The 21,202-nt window shown below is 37.3% G+C and overlaps 1 protein-coding gene across 1 annotated transcript in view; it reads left to right on the top strand.

Moving 5' to 3' along the window:
* Window positions 1-21,202, top strand: part of Cep83 (centrosomal protein 83) — a 116,170-nt gene that overhangs the window by 61,642 nt on the left and 33,326 nt on the right. Inside the window, exons 6-10 of the mRNA XM_048418625.3 lie at window positions 2,746-2,997; window positions 5,970-6,101; window positions 12,635-12,749; window positions 13,922-14,066; window positions 14,174-14,323. Coding sequence (XP_048274582.2) covers window positions 2,746-2,997; window positions 5,970-6,101; window positions 12,635-12,749; window positions 13,922-14,066; window positions 14,174-14,323 — 794 coding nt within the window. The remainder of the gene's footprint in view (window positions 1-2,745; window positions 2,998-5,969; window positions 6,102-12,634; window positions 12,750-13,921; window positions 14,067-14,173; window positions 14,324-21,202) is intronic.

Genomic DNA, 21,202 nt, shown 5'->3' with positions numbered 1-21,202 from the left:
CCTAAAACAAAACGTTTGTCTGAGTTACCTTATGCCAAAGCTAAAAAGTATCTTAAAAATCACCCATCCATCCCAAGCCCATCATTTAAACTGAAGGTGGGTACCAGTACTGTCCAAGAAACCCTAAAACAATATAGCCTAGAACCATTGCCCATGATTACCTTCTACAACTTGAAGGTAAGGCCTATTGCTGAAGACGCCTCATATTTTTGTCATAGGACTTGAGGAATCAAGCTGGTACTGATAGGAGCTGAAAGGCTCCTCCTCCCTAAAGTCTGGCTCCAACCATACTGGAGGGTGCTATGCAAACTGCCACGGGGAAAAGTTACCACAGTCCCACTGGCCTGGCAGGATACCACAACTGGGCAATAGTGGCGCTTATGTATTGGGGTAACCATCAGTCGTCTAATTGAACTTAAGGCCTATCCAGTAGGAGCGAACTCATGCTTGATACCGTAAACTCAGCCAAGAACCCATGGAATGGTCATGGACCGTAGAGGGGAACCTACTACTGATATTTCTCTAAATTAATGTAGATTTCAACTATTCTAATTACCTTTAGCCCCACAGAGAAGTATACCTCTCATTTTTAATTTTAAAAAAAGCTATTTTTGAAGCAGATGTAGGATGCTTTACGGATCTGTGACTGGTCAGAATATAAAGAACTTGTGACTGTGGTGGGGACAGCCCTTGTTGGGACATCTACAGTACAACCTCTATACCCAAGGCTCACAGCATCATCGGAGAGGTGGTGAAAGACTCTTAGAAACAGAGAACCAGGGCAATTGCTATGAGATACTGTCTTCTAGACATGTCAGGGGTTTTACCACCCCCACCCCCATGAACTCTCTTCAGGATAGTTGCCTGCAGCACAAGACTATACCACTCAACATGCCAGTAGATGGGGGAAATTTTCACAAGGCTCCACCTTCAAATGGAGAGCTACAGGCAATCATTGGCTGCTGAGGGGGGAGAATCTGCTTTATCCAGCTATGAGAGACCCTGCTAAGTGGTCACCCCTAAATACTTGTACATATGGGTAGCAGTACCTGGACTCAGTAGGTTTTGTGTGTGTGTGTGTGTGTGTGTGTATGCCTACAATATTTATAAAACTATTTAGAGAAAAGAAGGTTATGAATTTGAGAGAGAGTGGGGAAACATAGGAGTTGAAGAGGAGATAGGATGAAAATTATGTAAATACAGTGTGTTTATGTATGAAATTCTTAAAACTTTAAAAGTAATGTGACTTTACACAAAGTCACACTTAGTTGAAGAAAAAAAAAGAGTAAAATGTAGTCCAAGAGCAAATCCAAGTGAGAATTGCTCCACATAAAACATGGGGTGGAGTATAGGACAGAGATAATTAAATGTGTTCTTTTCTGTTTATTTGGTGGGTTTGGGGGGAGGGGCACGATGCTACGAATTAAACCTGGAGTCTTGTGCATACTGAGTCCATCACTAAGCCCTTGGTTGGGTGTTTGACATTTACCTTCATGGATGAGTTTTCTAGAAAATGTGTGTTCTCATGCTGGTTGTTTCCATCTTTATACCCTGTTAATATCCTTAATCCACTGTGTACAAAGTCAGACTTGGAATCCCTAAATTGTAGGGCTGAAAAAGATGAGAGCAAGTCTCACCTGGCGTTTCGAGAATGAGGAAGCATCCTGCAGATGCCTCGCTCTCTGAGAGCTGTCAGCCGTTTCTATGTCCCAGAGCCTTTCTTTTGTATCCTTTTGACTTAGATTGAACCTTGAGTGTTCATTTTGACTATAAATAGCCACAGGTTTTGCTTTTTTTACATGGTTCAATTGAATAATAAGGAGTAACCCTAATATAGAGAAAGAATAAAAGAGAATTGCTAAGGAGACTGGGTTTGTACCTCTGTGTAGAACACTGATGTATCTTGTTCAAGGCCCTGGGTTCACTCCCTGGCACCTCAAAGAAGAAGAGGGAAATTAACATGAGAAAGGAACTAAGAGCTCCAGGTAGATGGAGTGACAAGTTATAGAAAACCAGGAGGCTCTCCACAGGGGTGGGGTGGGGTCTAATCTGTGCTCTTCCATTTAATCCCTAGTCCCAGTGGGCCTCTGAAATGCCCCAGGTGCTAGGAAACCTTTTGGAGCCAACTTATTAGGAGTGTGTGGCATCTGGCAGTGGGAGCTGCTGTGAAGGAGAAGACTATGAGTATCTTCTTGTTCCTCGGTGACTGTGGTATACCCTGGAATAGTTGAGAATGAAGACCTAGGATGTCATTATAGAGTTAGCTTGTCACTTTTCAAGTTCATCCATTGTATTTGTATTTACACATATTCCATGTGAATCAGTTGCTCTTAAACAGATGATTTATTAATATAGCCAAAGAATTAGCTGTCACGTAAGGAGAAATTTGGGAGTGGTCATTGACTTGATCTTGCATGAATTCCTATTGTGGGCTTGTGTTTTTAACTAATTACTTTATGGTAGTATTTACAATTTTGAATTTTAGTCAGCAGCTGATTAAGCCCTGTGTCAGACACTGTGGGAGAAGAGGGGAAAATCAGAGAAAGTCCTTGCCCTTAAAAACTGAGTCATGCTGAGTACTAAGTGAGGAACGTGACATTTTTAGATTTTTTTCTTTTTCCTTCATTTGTGAACCTGAGTTTTCATGTTGTATAATTTTTAATTTTAATTTACTGACTTGTAAAGCATGTTCATGACTGAAAATTCAATAATTTAGAGCTCGTATGCTTCCTTTCAAATTATTAGGTTGCACGGCTGGAGAAGGATAAAGAGGAACTACACAGCCAGCTGCTTAGTGTTGGTCCCACCAGAGACACCAAACGAGTGGAGCAGCTTGTTCGGGAAAAAACCCATTTGCTTCAGAAATTGAAAGGTTTAGAGACTGAAGTAGCAGAATTAAGGGCTGAGAAAGAGAATTCTGGTGCTCATGTAGAAAATGTCCAAAGAATACAGGTGAGGCAGCTGGCTGAGATGCAGGCTGCGCTCAGATCCTTGGAGGTAAGGCTTTAATTGCTTCCCAGTAGAGTATGGCCTAAGTTTTAAAAGTGCACTTGACAAGCCTTTGGTTTTTAGAGTATAAACACACGCTCACCGATCTGATGTTGACGCATTTGTGTAGTCCCATGGGCATGTAAAGAAGAAAGGTGATTCATCAGCAGTAGCTGTGCTACTGCATCTGGGAAGGGGTGGATATTCATTCCTTGGGAACCATCATCTAAGTGAAGTGACTTTACTCTTAAAATGTCACAGAATAAAATATGCAGATATTCCCCAAATTTTTCAATACTAAAGTCATCTGCAAACAGAAGAAAATAATTACTTTTGAAATTATAAATTCCTTATACTAGAATTAAATATCTTAAATTCATAATTCTGTTTGAGGAGATATAACATACTACACATATAGCTTCTAGTCAAAGTGATAAAAGTTAGCTGACTACTGATGCATACAGATCTGAATTATTTCCCTGAGTTTGCTAGAGAAAGAAAAATGTTGGCAGAGCCATACCAGGACCTCTGGGAGGTATCACTTCAGAAAACTCTTGGCTTCCATCTTATTCAGACATGCTTATGCCTCTTAGTGCCTGGACCCAAGATAGAGTAGAGACTTTGTTTTTCGTTTCAGTGATGTGTAATGTCTTTCTGTATACGTGTTGCTTTTTTGACTAATGAATAAAGCTGCTTTTGCCTGTAGTGGGACAGAATATAGCCAGGCTGCCTGCCTGCCTGCCTGCCTGCCTATCTATCTATCTATCTATCTATCTATCTATCTATCTATCTATCTATCTACCTATCTGTCTATCTGTCTATCTGTCTATCTGTCTCTCTGTCTATTGGGGGCAGGGGAGTAGGCAGAGCCAGAGAGATGCCATGTAGCTGCCAAAAGAGAAAGACGCCATAACACCAGAACCTTACTGGTAGGCCACAACCTGATGGTGATACACAGCTTAATAGAAATGAGTTAATTTAAGATATAAGAGTTTGCTAGGGATATGCCTAAACTATTGGCCAAACAGTGTTGTAATTTAGTTCCTGTGTGATTATTCAGGTCTGGGCTGTCAGGAACGGAAGAACAGTCTCCACTTACATTTCTGTTGGTCAGAGTTGTTTTTTCTTTCTTTGGAATAGTTACATAATGGTTGAGCTGGAAGATAAAGGCACATGGTTTGTGGTATAGCCAATTTCAAAATATAAGATGATGGGGGGATCCAGCTGGGACATGGATTGCTTTGAGTTTTGAAGATTCAATTTTCTATTTATTTATTCATTCATTCATTCATTTATTTTTAAGAGGGGAGAGTGAAGTCTTTGTTAGTACTTATCAGGATTAAACTTGCCAGTATCAATGGCCCTTAGACTTAAGCTAATTACAGTAAGATGTTTAGGTTGCCACTTCACAGTCTTTAATATATTTACTAAGTGACAGAGGAAGAGGGTGTTTGCAGTTGACTATAGTGTGAACTTTGACCAAGGTCTTCTGGAGTGATTAGTTCAGGCTGTGGTGAGCGGTGACAGATGATGTGACATTTTCAGAAGAGCCTGTGTTTAGTTATCATTTGTCAGGTAAAATGAGAAATACATGACAGCAAATATTGTTTTTTTTAGCATTTCTTGGCTGTTGTTGTGTACAAAGAAAATAATTTTATAATTGAAGAAGATAATTGTTCCCTGAGTTATTAGCTGAATATAGTTCTTATTTAATACCGTAAACATGCATAGAAAATAAAAAACTGAGATTTAGCCTGTAGGTACAAAAACACTGTCATTTTATTTATCTTGAGTAGAAATGTTTATAAAAGCTTTCAGGTTTTCCACTTTGAATATCACTTTGAGGAAATTTCTGTCAATTTAGAGACTTAAATAAGAATCTTAATTGTGTGGTAAGGGCAACAGCTTTTTTGATCGTACTTCAGAAGCTTCCAGGACAGGTGAGAATTTTGAATTTTTTTAAAAAATATTTATTTATTATGTATACAGTATTCAGTCTGTGTGCCTGCCTGCAGGCCAGAAGAGGGCACCAGACCTCATTACAGATAGTTGTGAGCCACCATGTGGTTGCTGGGAATTGAACTCAGGACCTTTGGAAGAGCAGGCAATGCTCTTAACCTCTGAGCCATCTCTCCAGCCCCCGAGAATTTTGAATTTTTGTCTCTATCTCTTTCTTTAGAAAAAAAAAATTTCCATTGATTGTGGATTGTCAACTATTTTTTTTAAAGATTTATTTATTTATTATATACACAGTATTCAGCCTCCATGTATGCCTGCAGGCCAGAAGAGGGCACCAGATCTCATTACAGATGGTTGTGAGCCACCATGTGGTTGCTGGGAATTGAACTCACTAACTCTGGAAGAGCAGTCAGTGCTCTTAACCTCTGAGCCATCTCTCCAGCCCCCTTGTCAACTATTTTCTATTTTTTTTATTTATCTCTTTTTTTAGAAAAAAAATTCTGCATTGATTGTGGGTTTTCAACTATTTTATATTGTTTTTATTTTCTGTGCACAGATACGCACTTGAGTGCCTGTGCCCCACAGCACATGTGTGGTGGTCAGAGGATAGTTAGTGGGCCTTGGTACTTGCTGTCACCATTTAGGTTCTGCTGATCTAACTTGGTCACCAAGATGGGCAGCAAACACCGTTTACTCACTTCTCTGGGACTTGTCAACCTCCCTTTTAATCTTTCAAAATGTTTTTCCAAAGCTTGTGGATTAGAAAGTCTAAAAATAAAGTTAGAATTATGTCAGCATTCTCATACTGACGTAGTAAATGAATGTTGTAAGTACTTTCTCTCCTGAAGAGAAAGATTTGAATTCTACAGGTCAACTGAGAATACTGTTTCTTTGGGGCGTGTTAGTCGTTATTTACATTTTGAATAATTGTTGTATTTGATTACATATACATTGTATATAATGCTTACTTTATTGTAATATAATGTGAAAGATTATAAATTTTAAAATATTTTGTCTTGAAGGCTGAAAAGCAGTCAGCCAAACTACAGGCTGAGCGCTTAGAAAAAGAGCTACAATCAAGCAATGAACAAAACACTTGTTTTATCAGCAGACTGCATAAGGCCGACCGGGAAATAAGTGCTCTGACCAGTGAAGTGAGTTGCCGTCCTTTGCTTCATCTAGAGAGCTTGAGATTGCACAATGATAGAAATTTGGTGCTTGAATTCTCTGTATTGAAATCTTTTTTTTAAACCCATCATTCTGTCTTTTAAATGTGATAGATTTCTAAGTGGGTTTTGTATTCTCTACGTGTACAGACCTCTGTGTGACCTGGCTCTTTACTCCTTCCTCAGCAATCAGCATCCCTTTTCTTCCTATTCACTTCACTCTCTATCACTGACTTTGCAAAGTTCATTCTTCCTCAGGGTCTGTGTGCTTGTGTGCCTGCCACGGACGTTCCTCACTTAGTTACCTATCTTGCTTCCGTCCTTTTTTTAGTTTTAACCTAATACAAGAGGCCTGCCTTCCTTGTCTTAAAAATAGTGACATGGTATTTGCCATCTTCCGCCTTATTTGTGTGTGTAACCTGCTCTGCTTTTCTTCATAGCTCTTTTTTTTTTTTGGAAAAGATTTATTTATTTTATGTGCTTTGGTGTTTTGCCTACATGTATGTTTGTGTGAGGGTGTTGGATCCCCTCTGGAGTTAACAAGACAGTTGTGAGCTGCCGTATGGGTGCTGTGAATTGAACCCAGGTTCTTTGAAAGAACAGCCAGTGTTCTTAACTGCTGAGCCATCTGTCCATCATATCTCTTAAAACCATCTGATATATTCGTATTTTATTTTTTAAAAAATTTATTTTTGTTGCCTGTGTGTATGTATTGTTATACATGTATGTCTCATGCTTAAGACAGAAGAGGCATCCGCTCACCTGAGACTAGGATTACTAGATGGCTGTTAGCCACTTGTGGGTTCTGGGAACAGAACCTGGTCCCTTGCGAGAGCTTCAGGTTTCTTAACCACTGAGATATTAGTCCAGCTTCTATTTTTTGTTTGTTTGTTTGTTTTTAAATCTCTCCTAAGCATTTCCTCCTTTAACCAAGTGTCAACTCCATGATAGCAAGGATATTTCCTTTCTTGCTGCATCCTTCTAACCCTGGGAAGTCACAATTACTGGGCAGACACGTGTTAACATTTGTTTAGGAGGTAATTTTAGCATAATTTGCCTCAAAAAGAGATCCACCTGCCTCTGCCTACAGAGTGCTGGAATTAAAGGTGTGTACCGTCACAACCAGCTACAAATAAGATTTTTAAAGGTTAAATATACACACATACTTACATTTTTCTTCTCTTCCCTTCTCCCAATGATATTAGGAGTAGAAATGGTGCCTTTTTGGTGTGTGCTGAACATGCATTCTTCCAATGAACTACGTTCCCAACCATAGCTATTAATATTTTTTTAATTTTTGTATTATCTATTAGTTTATAGGTTTAAATTTAAGTTAAGTGTAGAAACTGTGCTGTTCTGGACTAGGTCATGAAATACATTGGGCATGAGCTTTGAATCAGATGAACATATTTTGAATCCTAACTCATTGATTTTATTTTCTATTTTTAGCATATCCTTAAATTAGAAAATAAAAAAAATTCAGATTTTTTTCCCCTCAGAGACTGACTAGTCAGTAACTGTGTAACCTTAGGCAAGCCATTTCATATCATTAGTATCTTGCTGATTTCATTGGGATCCAATTTCCTAAGTGCAACAAGGCCCTTTTCTGTTGGTCACTAAGAATTCTTCCAACTTCCTATAGTATAAACCCCACTAGAAGTAAAGTAATTAAGATGCTTCTTCCTGATTTAGGACAGCAGATATTCTGCAGTGATAAGAGTGTAGCAAAATTTCAGTCCCCCTCCGATCAAAACAGATGTAAAACACAAGGAGGTAAACTCAGGATATAGGGTGTTCTCAAGTCTTTGTTCAAGTCCTATATGCATTGTTTTCAATTTTGCTAAGTAATGTTTAAGCATCCAGTATTTACAGTTCATTGTCCCAGAGTAGCTTGAAGTGCAGCAATAGGACATTGGCTATGCTAGACTTTGGTCGTGGCTTCTAACTCTGGGGTGGGGTGGGAGTGGAGTGGAGCTTTTGCTCTACAGTTTGCCCTAGTTCTCTGGCTCACCTGTACTGACTTTTCTCTTCTGTATTCTTACACACCACACACCCTTTACTGTTGTTCTTTTCAAGTTAGAGAATAAATGATGTCTCTTACCTACTGAAGGAAAACAGCAGTTTGGTATTATTTCTCTATGCTTGTTTATTAGCACTGTGCTGAGAATTTCCCATGTTTTTTAAAGGCACACTTGAAGTAGTTTGCATATAAATGGAGTATTCAATATATCCTTCAACTTCAGACAAAGCAAGTTTCATCTGAAATTTTATATGTAAAAGGATTGCAGAAAGGATAATTTTAAAAATATTTCTAACGTAAGTGTCACAGTTTTCTTTGCAACTTGAAATTTTCATCAACATTTTGCAATCCTAGCAAATGGCTGTTTGCAATGCAAAGGAACACCTGGGTGTGTTTAACTAAGTTATTTAAATTTGTAATGTAAGGCTTTAGAACAAAGCTTTGCCAGTATCAGTGCCTCAGATTAAAGACATTATCATAGATGACCTAGAAATGATGTCCTTAGTGGTATTTCACATCCAGTAAAGAACCTTAAATGCTTCATGAGATTTTCAATCTTTAGAAATCTTGTTAGTTACAGAAAACCATCCCTCAGAATTGTGACTATCCAGCTAAGTTAGGGAAGTCATCGCACCTCAAAATTTAGAAAAAAGTCAGAATTTTAAGTATGATTTCTTTGAAATTCATAAGGAGAGCTTCTGGTGTAACACATTTTAATAAAACTATCCTGTTTTCTCCTGTATATTGTTTTCTCTGGTCTTTGTTTTAAAATTTTTAAGGTTTACTTGTTTTATATGTATGTATTTGTCTGCATGTATTCATGTGTGCCGTATTTGTGCCTTGTTTCTATGGCGGTCAGAAAGAGGGGATTGGATCCCTTGGGTAAGAACTACAGAGCCTGTGAACCACCATGTGGGTGCTGGGAACTGAGCGTGGGTTCTCTGAAAGAGCAAAAGAGGCTTGTCTTCCTTAGTTTATTTTGTAGATTTATTGTCTTTAACAGATTTTTGAGTATCTATAAAATACCTAATACTACCATTTAAAATTCTGTTTTAGTACAAGTAGAATATTTGCTTCTGTGCTGTCAAAAGTATAGAGCAAACCAATTGAAAAGGTCATGCTCTGGCCAACAGTCTATCAGTACAGAGTGACTTAGCTTGGTAAAGATGGAAGAGGCCATGGAGCTCCTGAAGTTGAGGTTTCTGTTTCTTAGGAGTTTGGAAGCCTGAGCACAAAGGACATAATGGTCATGGCACCAAGAGTGGAAATTATGGCTATCTGAACTAGCCATCATGTGCGTTTTGGAGTATGGAGGACAGTCTCTCCCCAGTTGTTCTCCATCTTAGGTTTTGAGACAACCTTGCTAGCCAAGGTTGGTGTGGCTGGTCTAACTGCCTCGTAAGCCCCAGGAATCTGTCTGTCTGTCCGTTTTTGCTGCCCTGGCTCTGAGATTACTGGCTTGCCACACAGTTTTTATTTTTAATTTAGGTTCTAAGGATCCACACTCAAGTCTTCATGCTTGTAAGGCAGCTGTTTACGCACGAAGCTGGCTCTTCATTGCACATTTTCATGTTCTTAATATTCCTTTTAGTGTTTTTATATTTTAGATATAAAATATATTTTAGAAATTTATCAATTACCGGTTATTTAAGTAAATCCATTATTTTAAGATCATAGAAATATGGCACCAAAGAAAAACTTTAGCTCTATATATTATAAGCAAGTAAGGTCTGTGAGCATATATAGTTGAACAGCATAAGTAAACCTGTATCTGGCCCTGTTGAGATTGTTTCTTTTTGTGTGTTTGTGTGTGACTTTGTGTGTGTTACATGTTTTTCTCTATATATGTGCACGTGTGTAGAGCCCAGAGGTTGTTCTTAAGGTGTCTTCCTCAATTGTTGTCTATCATATTTTATTTTAGATTTTTGAAAGATTTAAAATTCTTTTAAAATTTATTTTTCTGTATAAGGATGCTTTGCCTACATGTATATCTGTGCATAGCATGTGTGCTTGATGGCTACAGAGCCCAGTAGAAGAGGGCATCAGATCTCTTGGGACTGGAGTTAGACAGTTGAGAACTGCCATGTGCGCTCTGGGAACTGAGCCTGATTCTTCTAGAAGTGCAGCCTGTGCTCTTAACCATTGAGCTACCTCTCCATCGTCATTTGTGTATTTTATTTATGTGAGACAGTCTTTCACTGAGCTTGATACTCACTGATCAAGCTATTACTGGCTGGCTAGCCAGCTCCAGGGACTCCTGTCTCCCTAGCACAGCGATTACAGGTGCACCCTGCACACCCAGCCTTTTCCTAGGTACCTGGTTCTTCAGACTTGTGCTGCAACTTCTGATCCAACTTCTTAGGCTCAAGAATATTTTCTTAAATTTGTAACTCTCCCAGGGAGGTTAATATGAAAAGTTTTTACTTCTTAGTTTTTCTTGACCTTATCGTGAAATCAATCAGTATTCTATGAAATTGGCTTGAATTTGTCACCTCATTAAAAGCAGCTATAGTGTAGTTTAGTGAACTTCTGTGCTGTTCTCAACTTTTTGCAAGTAATTGCAATGGCAACTTATAACTGTATGTCACTATAATTATATTTTTAAATTCTCACAGCATTTTAATACATTTATAAATTGTCCTTAGAATTATGGCATAGTAAGAAAATTTAAGTATTAAAACACCAACATAAACTTACTATTTTATATTTATATGTCATTTAGTGGTGCACAGGAAATTAAAAGGGCCTTTTTATTGTGATTAGCAATGTAAATAGTAGACTGCTTGTTTTCCTGAGATGTATGTTTACATGAAACCATTTAACTCTCATCTTCATTTGTTGTTGAGTTTTATTGGGTTCTACATAACTTAATCCTTTCCTACCATTGCACATTTTATGTTTGGTCTTGTATATGTTTGTAGTTTTCTACTCTGTATAATTTTAAGCTTTGGTATAAGTCAGATTACAGGTTTATCTAACCTTTATATCTGTAGTTTAATGCTTTTGTATATAATTTTAGCAGTTTGTGTAAAATGTTAATATTGTGGATGATTGGAAAAAAAGCTTTACTTGCTGCTATATTCCTGGCTCCTAGAATTGTCCCTGGCATATAATAAGTATTCAATTAATATTTGTTGGATGAAGGAATACTAACTACCAACAAACTAGACTTAACTGGGTAGGAATATTTAGACTAAAAATGATATGTGAAAGATTAATTATGGAAAATATTGAAAATTGGTGACATTCACCTGGGACTTTAGAAGAAGCAGATTTTATAGTAAAAGATTTATGTGATTTGTACCTGTGTTTTTGCTCCTGCCTCACTTGCACGTACACATACAAACACATTTAGTCTCCAAGTTCAGTTGGTCCTTTTTTGATTCTTCTGCTGTGAGTTGACTTCTTTGCTTTTATTTCTTATCCTACTCATTTTAAATCAGAGTTTTCTTTCTAAAACAGAGTTAATTATTCTACCCTGAATAGCTAAGCAAGTATGTTGAGCAATGTGCTGAATAATTTTATGTCAACTTGACATAAGCTAAAGTCATCTGAGGAGGAAACGTCAATGAAGAAAATGCCTCCATAAGATCCAGTTGTAGGGCATTTTCTGAGTGACTGCTGGGGGAGGGCCCAGCTCACTGTGGATGGTGCCATCCTTGGACTTTAAAAAAGCAGGCTGAGTGAGCTAGGGGAAGCCAGCCAGTAAGCAGCACTCCTCCATGGCCTCTGCGTCAACTTCTGTCTCTAGCCTTGCCTCGTTTGAGTTTCTGTGCTGACTTCCTTGATGATGGACTGTGTTATAGAAGTGTGAGCCAGGTGAACCCTCTCCTCAGTCATGGTGTTTCCTCATAGAAATGGCTACTCCAGCTAAGACAGTAATAACTCTTATTCCCTGACATCTCTCCAGATTTTATGCTTCCCTATGTTTTATTGTAAGGGATAGCTCATTGTTTAAAGAGTAGATGATGTGATGTTATTCTTAATTAACATTTATTTACTGTTCCTACTACCTAGCATGCCTGTGCCTTTTTTGCCACTTTTTTTGTTGTATTTTGAAATTAGATCCAGCCAAGTAGCTTTAGATGGTCTGAACTTATAGAGATCTGTCTACCTGTGCATCCTGAGTACTGATTAAGATTAAAAATGTGTACCACCATGTCCAGCTATTTCTTCCTTTTTAAAAGGAAAGTTCCAACATCTCTCCACTGATTTGTCAGTGAATGCTGCTTATCCACAGTTAAGATTTAAAAAAAAAAAATTAAGTGCTGGTGACTCCATACAAGTATTTGTAAATAAGTACCTTAGTTCCTTTAGGAAAAGGTAACTTTTGTTTGATATTTCTCAGACTCTGCTGTTCTGGGCTTTGGGATATTTTCTTGGAAGGTTCTTAACACCCTGTACTACTATATTATTTCCTTATTCCTGCTTACACGCTTAGATATGTACTGAACGATAAGAAAATGATCCAATAATAATTTCAATTTCTAATAACCAACAGGTGAAAGAGCTCAAACATTCAAACAAACTAGAAATAACTGACATCAAATTGGAGGCAGCAAGAGCTAAGAGTGAGCTAGAAAGAGAAAGGAATAAGATTCAAAGTGAACTGGATGGTAATATATGCTTTCCCATGCTTTTCTCTATTATTTTCACGTCTAAATTCAAATTATTTAAACAAAGCAACCTGAGTTCTTTTCCAGATTCTCAGTCTTACTAGAAATTTAAAATTAGAGTACATAGGGACTGTTTTTATTATGTTGAATGGTTTGTTCATCCTGTGATCTTTTTAAATGAACTACCCTGTGTTTAAATAATAGTTTTATTACTGTTTGAATTAAAAGAAAGATTGAAGGTGTGAGCTTGTCCTTCATGTGCTTAGAATTTGAAGTGCTTATAGATCGTCTGGTTATTAGGATAGCAAATATAAGGAGGTCGGTTCCAATCATAATTGATTGTTTGTTTTTGCTATAAATCCCAGGTCAGATATGTGTTCATTTTACATTCCATTTTATTCTTAAAATGTATCATCAAGATTTCTCAGAGGTTAACTTTCTTTCTTAAATACCTTAACAATCTATCCTCGGGCTATAACTGCTTGAGTTGACCTCTGTTGTTTCAAGTAGAGTTTATTTTTATTAATGATTATTTTGTCTTTTTATATATTACCAGAGTTGAGAGTAAATTTTTTTAGTATTAGAGTTTGGGATCTATTGCTGAATTATATTTTAAAGTTTAAAAATAAATTTTCTGTAGTTATTCATCTCTAAAATATTTATCCCAAGATTTGAGAATCCTTTCAATAAACTTGAAATTTTTCTTACTGTTTATATTTTTGTTAGAAATGTAGCCAGTTTGCTAGAATCCTAGGTTTCTTTTGAAGGGTTCATTTGTTGTTTTGTTTTTAATACTGTTACCAGCTTGTTTATGGTACTATCCTGGGACTCCAGAACCCCTGTAAGAAAGCCATGTAAATACGCCTCTTTGGGTATTCCTCTAATAGGATCTTTCCCTCCTAAGATTCAAAAGAATAAGTGTCTCTGAAGAATAAATGTATATTTTGATAGGTTGTGAATATGTGTTTAAAAAGTGACATCAGCATTCACCTCCAGGTTGTGTTTGTTTCACTGTTGTTTTGGAAAGTTGTGATGAGCTGGTGCTCTGTGAGAACCTTCATCTGTCCAGGACGCTGCTCAGATTCTTTCTTTTACTGGGTTTCAAATGCTTGTTAATTGTAAACTTTGATGCTAATATTGAATATAAGTTTTTCCTTCTAAAAATATACTAGGATTGCAGTCAGACAATGAAATTCTCAAGTCAACTGTTGAGCACCACAAAGTGCTCTTGGTGGAAAAAGATCGTGAATTAGTCCGCAAAGTACAAGCTGCCAAGGAAGAAGGTTACCAAAAGCTCGTGGCATTACAGGATGAAAAGTAAGTCCTTACTACCTTAGTTTGTTTAGATTTCTTGGTGCAAACATTGCATTCTCAGATCATCTTTATTGTAGCTCTCCTAACATAATTATCATCTGTTGTTTTAGGCTAGAGCTGGAGAACAGATTATCAGACTTAGAGAAAGTGAACGTGGAGCATGATGTCTGGAGGCGGTCGGAAAAGGAGCAGTGCGAAGAGAGACTGCGGGCCTCACAGATGGCAGAGGAGGCGGCCCGGAGGGAGCTCCAGAGTATTAGGTTAGTGTGAGGGTGGGGCGCCATAGTGGTGTAAAACTAGCACAGAAAACTCATCTATAACCTTTACCCCGCCTCTCCATGTAGTGACAGATTTCTTAGCCATATTATAGGAATCAAGTCCAAGTTAGCATTTCAATAAATCAAACCTATTCCCTTCATTCACATTTTACTATTTCATTTGTTTCTTATCATTACCCTACTATCAAATATTTTTTTACTCTTCTATAAATACTCTTAGGCTCCCTTCCCCGTATTTTGAGACTATGTATATGCTCTCATAAACGTTCTTCTAAGTTGAGCATCCATTCACCATTCTTGCTTTTTCAGTTGTCACTCGTGTTTTCCAGTTGTGATTTTTTTATGTAGTTTCATCGTTTCTTCTATATTTGTCGTTTGGAATTCTGGAAAGAAGAGCCTTCCCTTTTGTAAATGTCATTGTAATCACTGTAGACTAGTAGATTCCTATGTCGCCTGTGAGCGCACTATACTTCTGTGTGCAGACAGATCTCTCAGATTTGATTGTCAGACCCTCGGGCCACTTCCTGAGGATGTCCCCACTTTCTAGCATCATAGGTAATCATGATGTAAATATCTGTATTTCCCAAAGGTCTTAGGCTTCCCCTGTGAAAGAGGTTGAGACCCACAGGTTGAGAACTGCTGTGCTAGACTTTGCTTTGACTCTCCTTGCCTCAGGTCTGTAATTAGCCATTTCTGTAAGTTGCTTTGGTGTCTCTTTATTGGAGAGTGGTATAGGAATGGTGTAGAAAACAAAATCTCCATCTGGGATTGTCTGTTAGTTCTAGGAATGCCTTACATTTAGTTCCTTTCAGTAAAGTTGCCTATTCTTTCCATGTTGCAAATAGAATATTGAAATCTCTGCTATTTTGTAAACACCACCCCCCCTTTAATTTTGTAAGATTTTTGCACATGTAGATAACCACCATTTAACACTGGGTATCTTCTGTCACTGTCCACCATATATTTTAAGAATGAAGGTTTCAGTGAATTTGGAGTTTGGTGTTTAATCTAGACAGTCTGACCATTGAGCTCTAGGGTCCTTGTGTCTTTGCCTCCTAGCACTGGAATTGCAGGAGTGTTTGGGATCTAAACTCAGGTCTTAACCTATGTACTCTTCTCTGTAGCCTAACTTTCTGTATTTTGATGATCTAGTACATATCCAACTGTTTGTAATTTTTATAGTCTTAGTATATTGAACTTTCCATTTTATAGTGTCCTTCATTCTGTTGTAACTTTATAAAGTTTTGTCTGTTTTGTTCAGTGTTGGTGTATTTTCCATGGCTCTTGTTACTGTCCACATGGGCTGGTTTTCTCTGCTTTCCTTTTCAGTTTATTTGTACTTCAGATTTATAGTGGATGCTTTGTAGGCAACTTTTAGTTGAGTCTTATTGTTTATCCATTCTATCATTGGCTGTCTTTTGATTGGGACATTTAATGTATTTACATTTACAAAGTAATTACTAATCAAAAAAAGACCGATTATTTTGCGATTTTCTGTCTGTAAATTTCATCCCCTCCCCCAACCTGTTCCCTACAATACTGTGCGGTTTGTATTTAATTCTTTTGCCTTTTTGCTTTTTTTTTAGTTTACTCTGCTCTTTTGGTAGAATGTTTAAATTCTTTATTTTCTTCTAATTATGTATTTTATACCTATGATTACCAAGAGATTGACGTTTATATCTCAATGCTTCTAATACTTTTGTTTGACTTTATATCAGCTTAATTGCAAAAGCATACACAAGCTCTGCTCCTTTTCATTACCATCCACACCGTTTTCTGTTGTTCATGTCACAGAATTACATATCTGTGCACCATATGTTCCCAAACATGATTTTTTTCAGTGAATCAATTTCTTAAATCAACTAGAATAAAGTGTGGCATTATTAAGCTAAAGTTACAATAATAGTTTTTTAACTAATTTTAAAATATATTTAAAAATATTTAAATTATTTTAAAATATCTCTTATGCCATTAGTAAACAAGTTACAAATTAAAATAATAGTTTTGTAATTTCACATGTGCCTACTATTATTGTCTTTATTACTATTACTGTCTTTACTATTACTTCCTTTTTGTGTGGGTTTGAGTTATTATTTAATATGCTTTCCTTTCACCTCCCTTGAACATTTGTTTTGCATACATCTTATGACTACCAACTTCCTCACTTTTATTTGGAATTTTCTTTTATTTAAAAAAAATTTTTAAAGTGTACTTTATTATAAAACGTTTTAAAAATTTTTAAAGATTGTTTTTGCTAGATACAGGATCTTTAGTTGAACTTTTTTATTTTAGGTATATAAAATATATCCATCTACTGCTTTTAATTTTTTAACTTTTCTTTTAAGGCTTGTTTTTATTTTATGTTTTTGTCTGCGTATATGTCTGTGCATGTTTGCATGTGAAGGTCAGAAGGCTTTGGATCCCCTGGAAATGGAGTTACAGATGGTTGTGAGCGGCTATGTGGGTGCTGGAATTGAACCCAGGTCCTCTGGAAGAGCAGCTGATGTTCTTAACTGCTGAGTGATCTCTCAAGCCCATACATATAAAATGTATATCCCTTGAGCTCCTGATCCTCTTTCCTCAGCCTCCTCTGAGTTCTAGGATTATTGGGTACCTCTCAGCCCTAACTCTTCATTTGCTTTTGAATGTCCTGCTCTTTCATATATGTCTCCAGAAGTTGAACAAAAGTCAAATAAAGACATGAAAGAATAGGCACTGGCTCTGAGAGTTCCCTAGAAGTGATTTCAGCCAAAAAAGGAACAGTAACTACCTCTTTCTTTGTACCTTTTGGATCAGAAGCAGCAGTCAGTAATCAAGGTACAGGCTTCCATATTTGGGGGACAGATAGCATTTACCCACTCTGGTTTCTAGTCTGCCTGGTGGTGGTATACAGAGCTGCCTGAGACTTTGGCTTTTTCTGTTGGAAGAGGTTCAGTACAATTAAATTAACTGTTATTTTCTATTAGAACCTTCCTCTGAAAGTTTCAAGTCTTCAGAAGGCTCTAGATTTTCAAATAATTAAGACTGCTTATGTTAATGCAATTGCTGTCCAAGGAAGTAGACATATTCTTGATATTTCCCACTCTACAGCTTCCTTGAATTAACTGCATTAATTTAGCTTAGGCAGTGGTTCTCACCCTGTGGGTTGCAACCCCCTTGATAAATCTTTTGCTCTGATTCATAACATTAGTGAAATTATAGTCATGAAATAACAATGAAATAATGTTATGACTGGCGGTCACCACGGCTCATGCAGAACTGTATTAAGGGTCAGAGCGTTCAGAAGGTTGAGAGCCCCTGCCTTAGAGAGATCAGACTTTCTGAAGTGTGCAGCACACTTAACCTTTACTGACTCAGCCATCTTGATGGCCCTTGAGGTTTTTTTTTTTCTTCTCCTTCTATTTGAAAGAGTTAATTTTTTTTTCCAAGTATTTAGTCCTTCTTATGAATGTAGTTCTCTTTTGTTTTGGTCTTCTAGCTGTTAATGTTTGTGAAGACAATACATTTTATAGGTTACTTTATATTCTGTCTGCATACTAAATTGAGTTAATTTTACTTGAAGTTACTTCATTTAGCAGTACACATAATTGTATTTCTTTACCAATTGTTAGACTCCTGATTGATATGTCTAATTGCCCTGGCAGTTATCCAGTGCAGCACTGAGCAGGAGTGTAAATGGTAGGGATCCTTGTTACTTTATTCCCAGTCCTAGTTGAAGTCTCTGTACTGTTCCTTCATTGATTAAGAAATTAGCTTTAGGAGCTAGAGAGACAGCTTGGCTGTTAAGAACACATGTCGCTCTTGCAGAGGACCTGGGTTCAGTTACAGACAACTCATAACCATCTGTAACTTGGGTACCAGGCATGCACATGATGCATGTACATATGTGCAGGCAAAAATTCGTACACATAAAGTTCAGTAAATGTGAAAATACCCACTAAAGATTTTGATTGGAGTAGCATCGGCTTTATGGGTTAATTCAAGTGTCTCCCATCCCTCCTCTTTGAAAGCTGTATCCCTGCTGCTGTCGCTGTACTTTATGCTTCTGTCAGATTCATCTTTACAGTGTTTATGCCTAAGGTTTTCTACTATTACAGTGGTTCTGTTGTAAAATGTTGGATTAGTGCAGTAGGAATAGTTGACATAGTTGACCCTGAATCCTATGCCTTAAGAGATTTTTTTTTATTTATTTTTGTTGTTTGTTTTGTTTTTTGATGCAAGGTTTCTCTGTGTAACAGCCCTGGCTGTCCTAGAACTCCCTCTGTAGATCAGACTGGCCTTGAACTCACAGAGATCCACTTACCTCTACCTCCTGAGTACTGGGGTTAAAGGTGTGTGCCACCACTGCTTGTCTTGAGATTTTTTTTTTTTTAAATGTGAGTAGGAAAGAATATCCTTTCTCTTCTTGCTACTCTTTTATTATTTTGTTTTTGGTTTTGAGTTTCATTGCATTGAGATTAGAGAATATTTCTACGTTATGCAGCACAGTCATTTTTCATTTGTGATCTGATATGTCAAGGGCAGTATTAAGGTAAGATAAGGATATGAACTTTAAAGAGACATTTGATTTTAAAGAAAAAATTAGTTTATTTTTATGTATATGAGTGTTTGCCTGCTTGTATGTGTGCCATGTTTGTGCCTGGTACCCTCAGAACTCAAATGAGGGTGTTATATGCTATGGAACTGTTGTTACAGGTGGTTGTGAGCTACCATATGGGTGCAGGGAATCAAATATTAGTCCTCTCCAAGAGCCACAAATGCTCTTAACCACTTAGCCATCACCCCAGCCCCAGCATTTACCTTTATAGGCAGACTCTGGCATTTGCATTAGCCTCAGAGTGATTGTCTCACAATTTGCATAAAATGGTTACCTTGTTTCCCTCATGTCTGTAGCATATGGTCAGTTTTTGTGGATCTAATAACCATATGTAAAGTTTAGTTAGTACAGTTGCTTTTCAACTTATATGAGTTACAATGTAATCAGTCCCAACTAAGTTGAAAATTACTACCTGGTTCCATCATAGCACCACAGTCTACTATACAATGTCAGCCATTTATTTTAGTCATCCTGTGGCTGTGCAGTGCTGCCACTGCTGTCTTTGTAAGGGCATGTTTTATGGTGTATCACTAGCCTGGTGAAAGATGGACATTCGAAATTGGAGGTATGGTTTCTACTAAATACATATAACCTTCCCATTGTAAAGTTGAAAATTTTCAAGTTGAACCATTGCAAGTCAGGTAACATTTGATATATTTATGTATTTGTGTGCAGTGTATATGCATACACATATAGCCATTGAGATTTGTCTTACGAAATGTAGGTCTTCTATGTACTTCTTATTTTGTGCTCATTTGATGTCTCTGTGATATAACTAATAGTAAAGTCTCATTACTAGTGTGTTTTGTCTGTGCTTGAGGTTTGCTTCATAAAGGTGGTGGCTGTGCTGTTTGGAGCATCCTGTAAGTTACATTCTGATGATCAGCTGTGGGTTTTTTGCATTACAATATTCTCCTTCTTGGTCATTCACTTCTTTTTTTTACTTGATTTCTACATTATCTGATGTCATTATTCCACGTTTTTCTTACTGCTTCCGTTTGTCTGGCACATTTTTGTCTCCTTTCTAAATTTTCTGTATGACTCTCTTTTTTAAAATGTGTTTTCTATACAACATGTAGTCGTATAGTATAGCATTGCTTATGAACAAGATATAAGTTGTGCTTTTTTCATTTGAATGGATGAGTTATGCACTGCGTCTACAGTCTTTCAGATAGGATCATGAAAGATGAGTTGCTCGGAGTTGGTATGCAGCACTATCCCTTTCACTTACAGTTGTTAACACTGTGGATATGGTTTTCTTACTTTCTGAATTACTCTTGCAGAAAACGTTCATAATACAATGCTAGTGCATCTGTCCTTCAGTACCTGCACATCCCTGTGTTTGCTTTCTAAATTAAAAAGTAAATCTTACTGACTTAGTTAATTATAAAGATTAAAGATAAATGACTTAAAACTGTAAAGCTGTAGATTATGCTTTGAGGCAAGCTTCTTAGTTCATTTTCCTTAGGAAAGAACTGCTCTGAAAAACGTGTGGGTGTTAGGTTTTAGGATTGCTTACACAGTTGGTGGCTGATTCTAAAGTCATAGGTCTGCACTGGACTATGAGAGCCAGTCTTACCCTTTTTTTGCATTTAGGTAAATATTTTACTTAGCTATTCTGGACAGTCTTTGTGAGACTCTCTAGTCTCTACCCTCCCTCAGGAAGCACCCCATTTGTTATTTTATTGTATTGTGGTCTCAGGCCATTTAGAATGTTTTCTGTTTGAACTTGAATGTAATTCTCTTGCTTAGAGCATCTGTAGCTTTAGTGATATAATGTTCAGCCTCTGTCATTACTTAAAGACAATAATAGACTTGCCCCATAGTGTTTCTTTTATTTTATTTGGGAACATTTTTAACATACAAAACAGTTTTCATCTTTAACTTGTCTATAATATAAATCATTTTATATTTTCTTAGTTACTTTTGAGACTTTTTTTATTCTTCTTGAGTCTCTCCAGATCATTTATATAATATGTGATTGGCCCTGTACTTAAAATGAGGACCCCTAACCATGTACAGTCTCTCAGAAGGACGACTTCTTAAGATTGTATGTTGGGAGCCACCTGGAGGCACAGGTGGTCCTGCAGTTTGGAGGTAGCCACGTGGGGCTGAGCAACCCTGCCTGCACCCTTGCCTGCACATGCTCAGACCAGCAGAGTGGCATTGACCAATCGGGACAGCGTTCAGGCTGCTCCGCCGTTTAAAAGCAGCTGCCTCGGGGCCCAACGCTCTCTCTAAGCTTTCTCTCGTCCCTGCTCTAT

This window comes from Myodes glareolus, chromosome 26, assembly GCF_982192425.1.
Source record: "Myodes glareolus chromosome 26, mMyoGla1.1, whole genome shotgun sequence".
Classification (NCBI taxonomy): domain Eukaryota; kingdom Metazoa; phylum Chordata; class Mammalia; order Rodentia; family Cricetidae; genus Myodes; species Myodes glareolus.
This window is presented reverse-complemented; position numbering and strand designations above follow the sequence as displayed.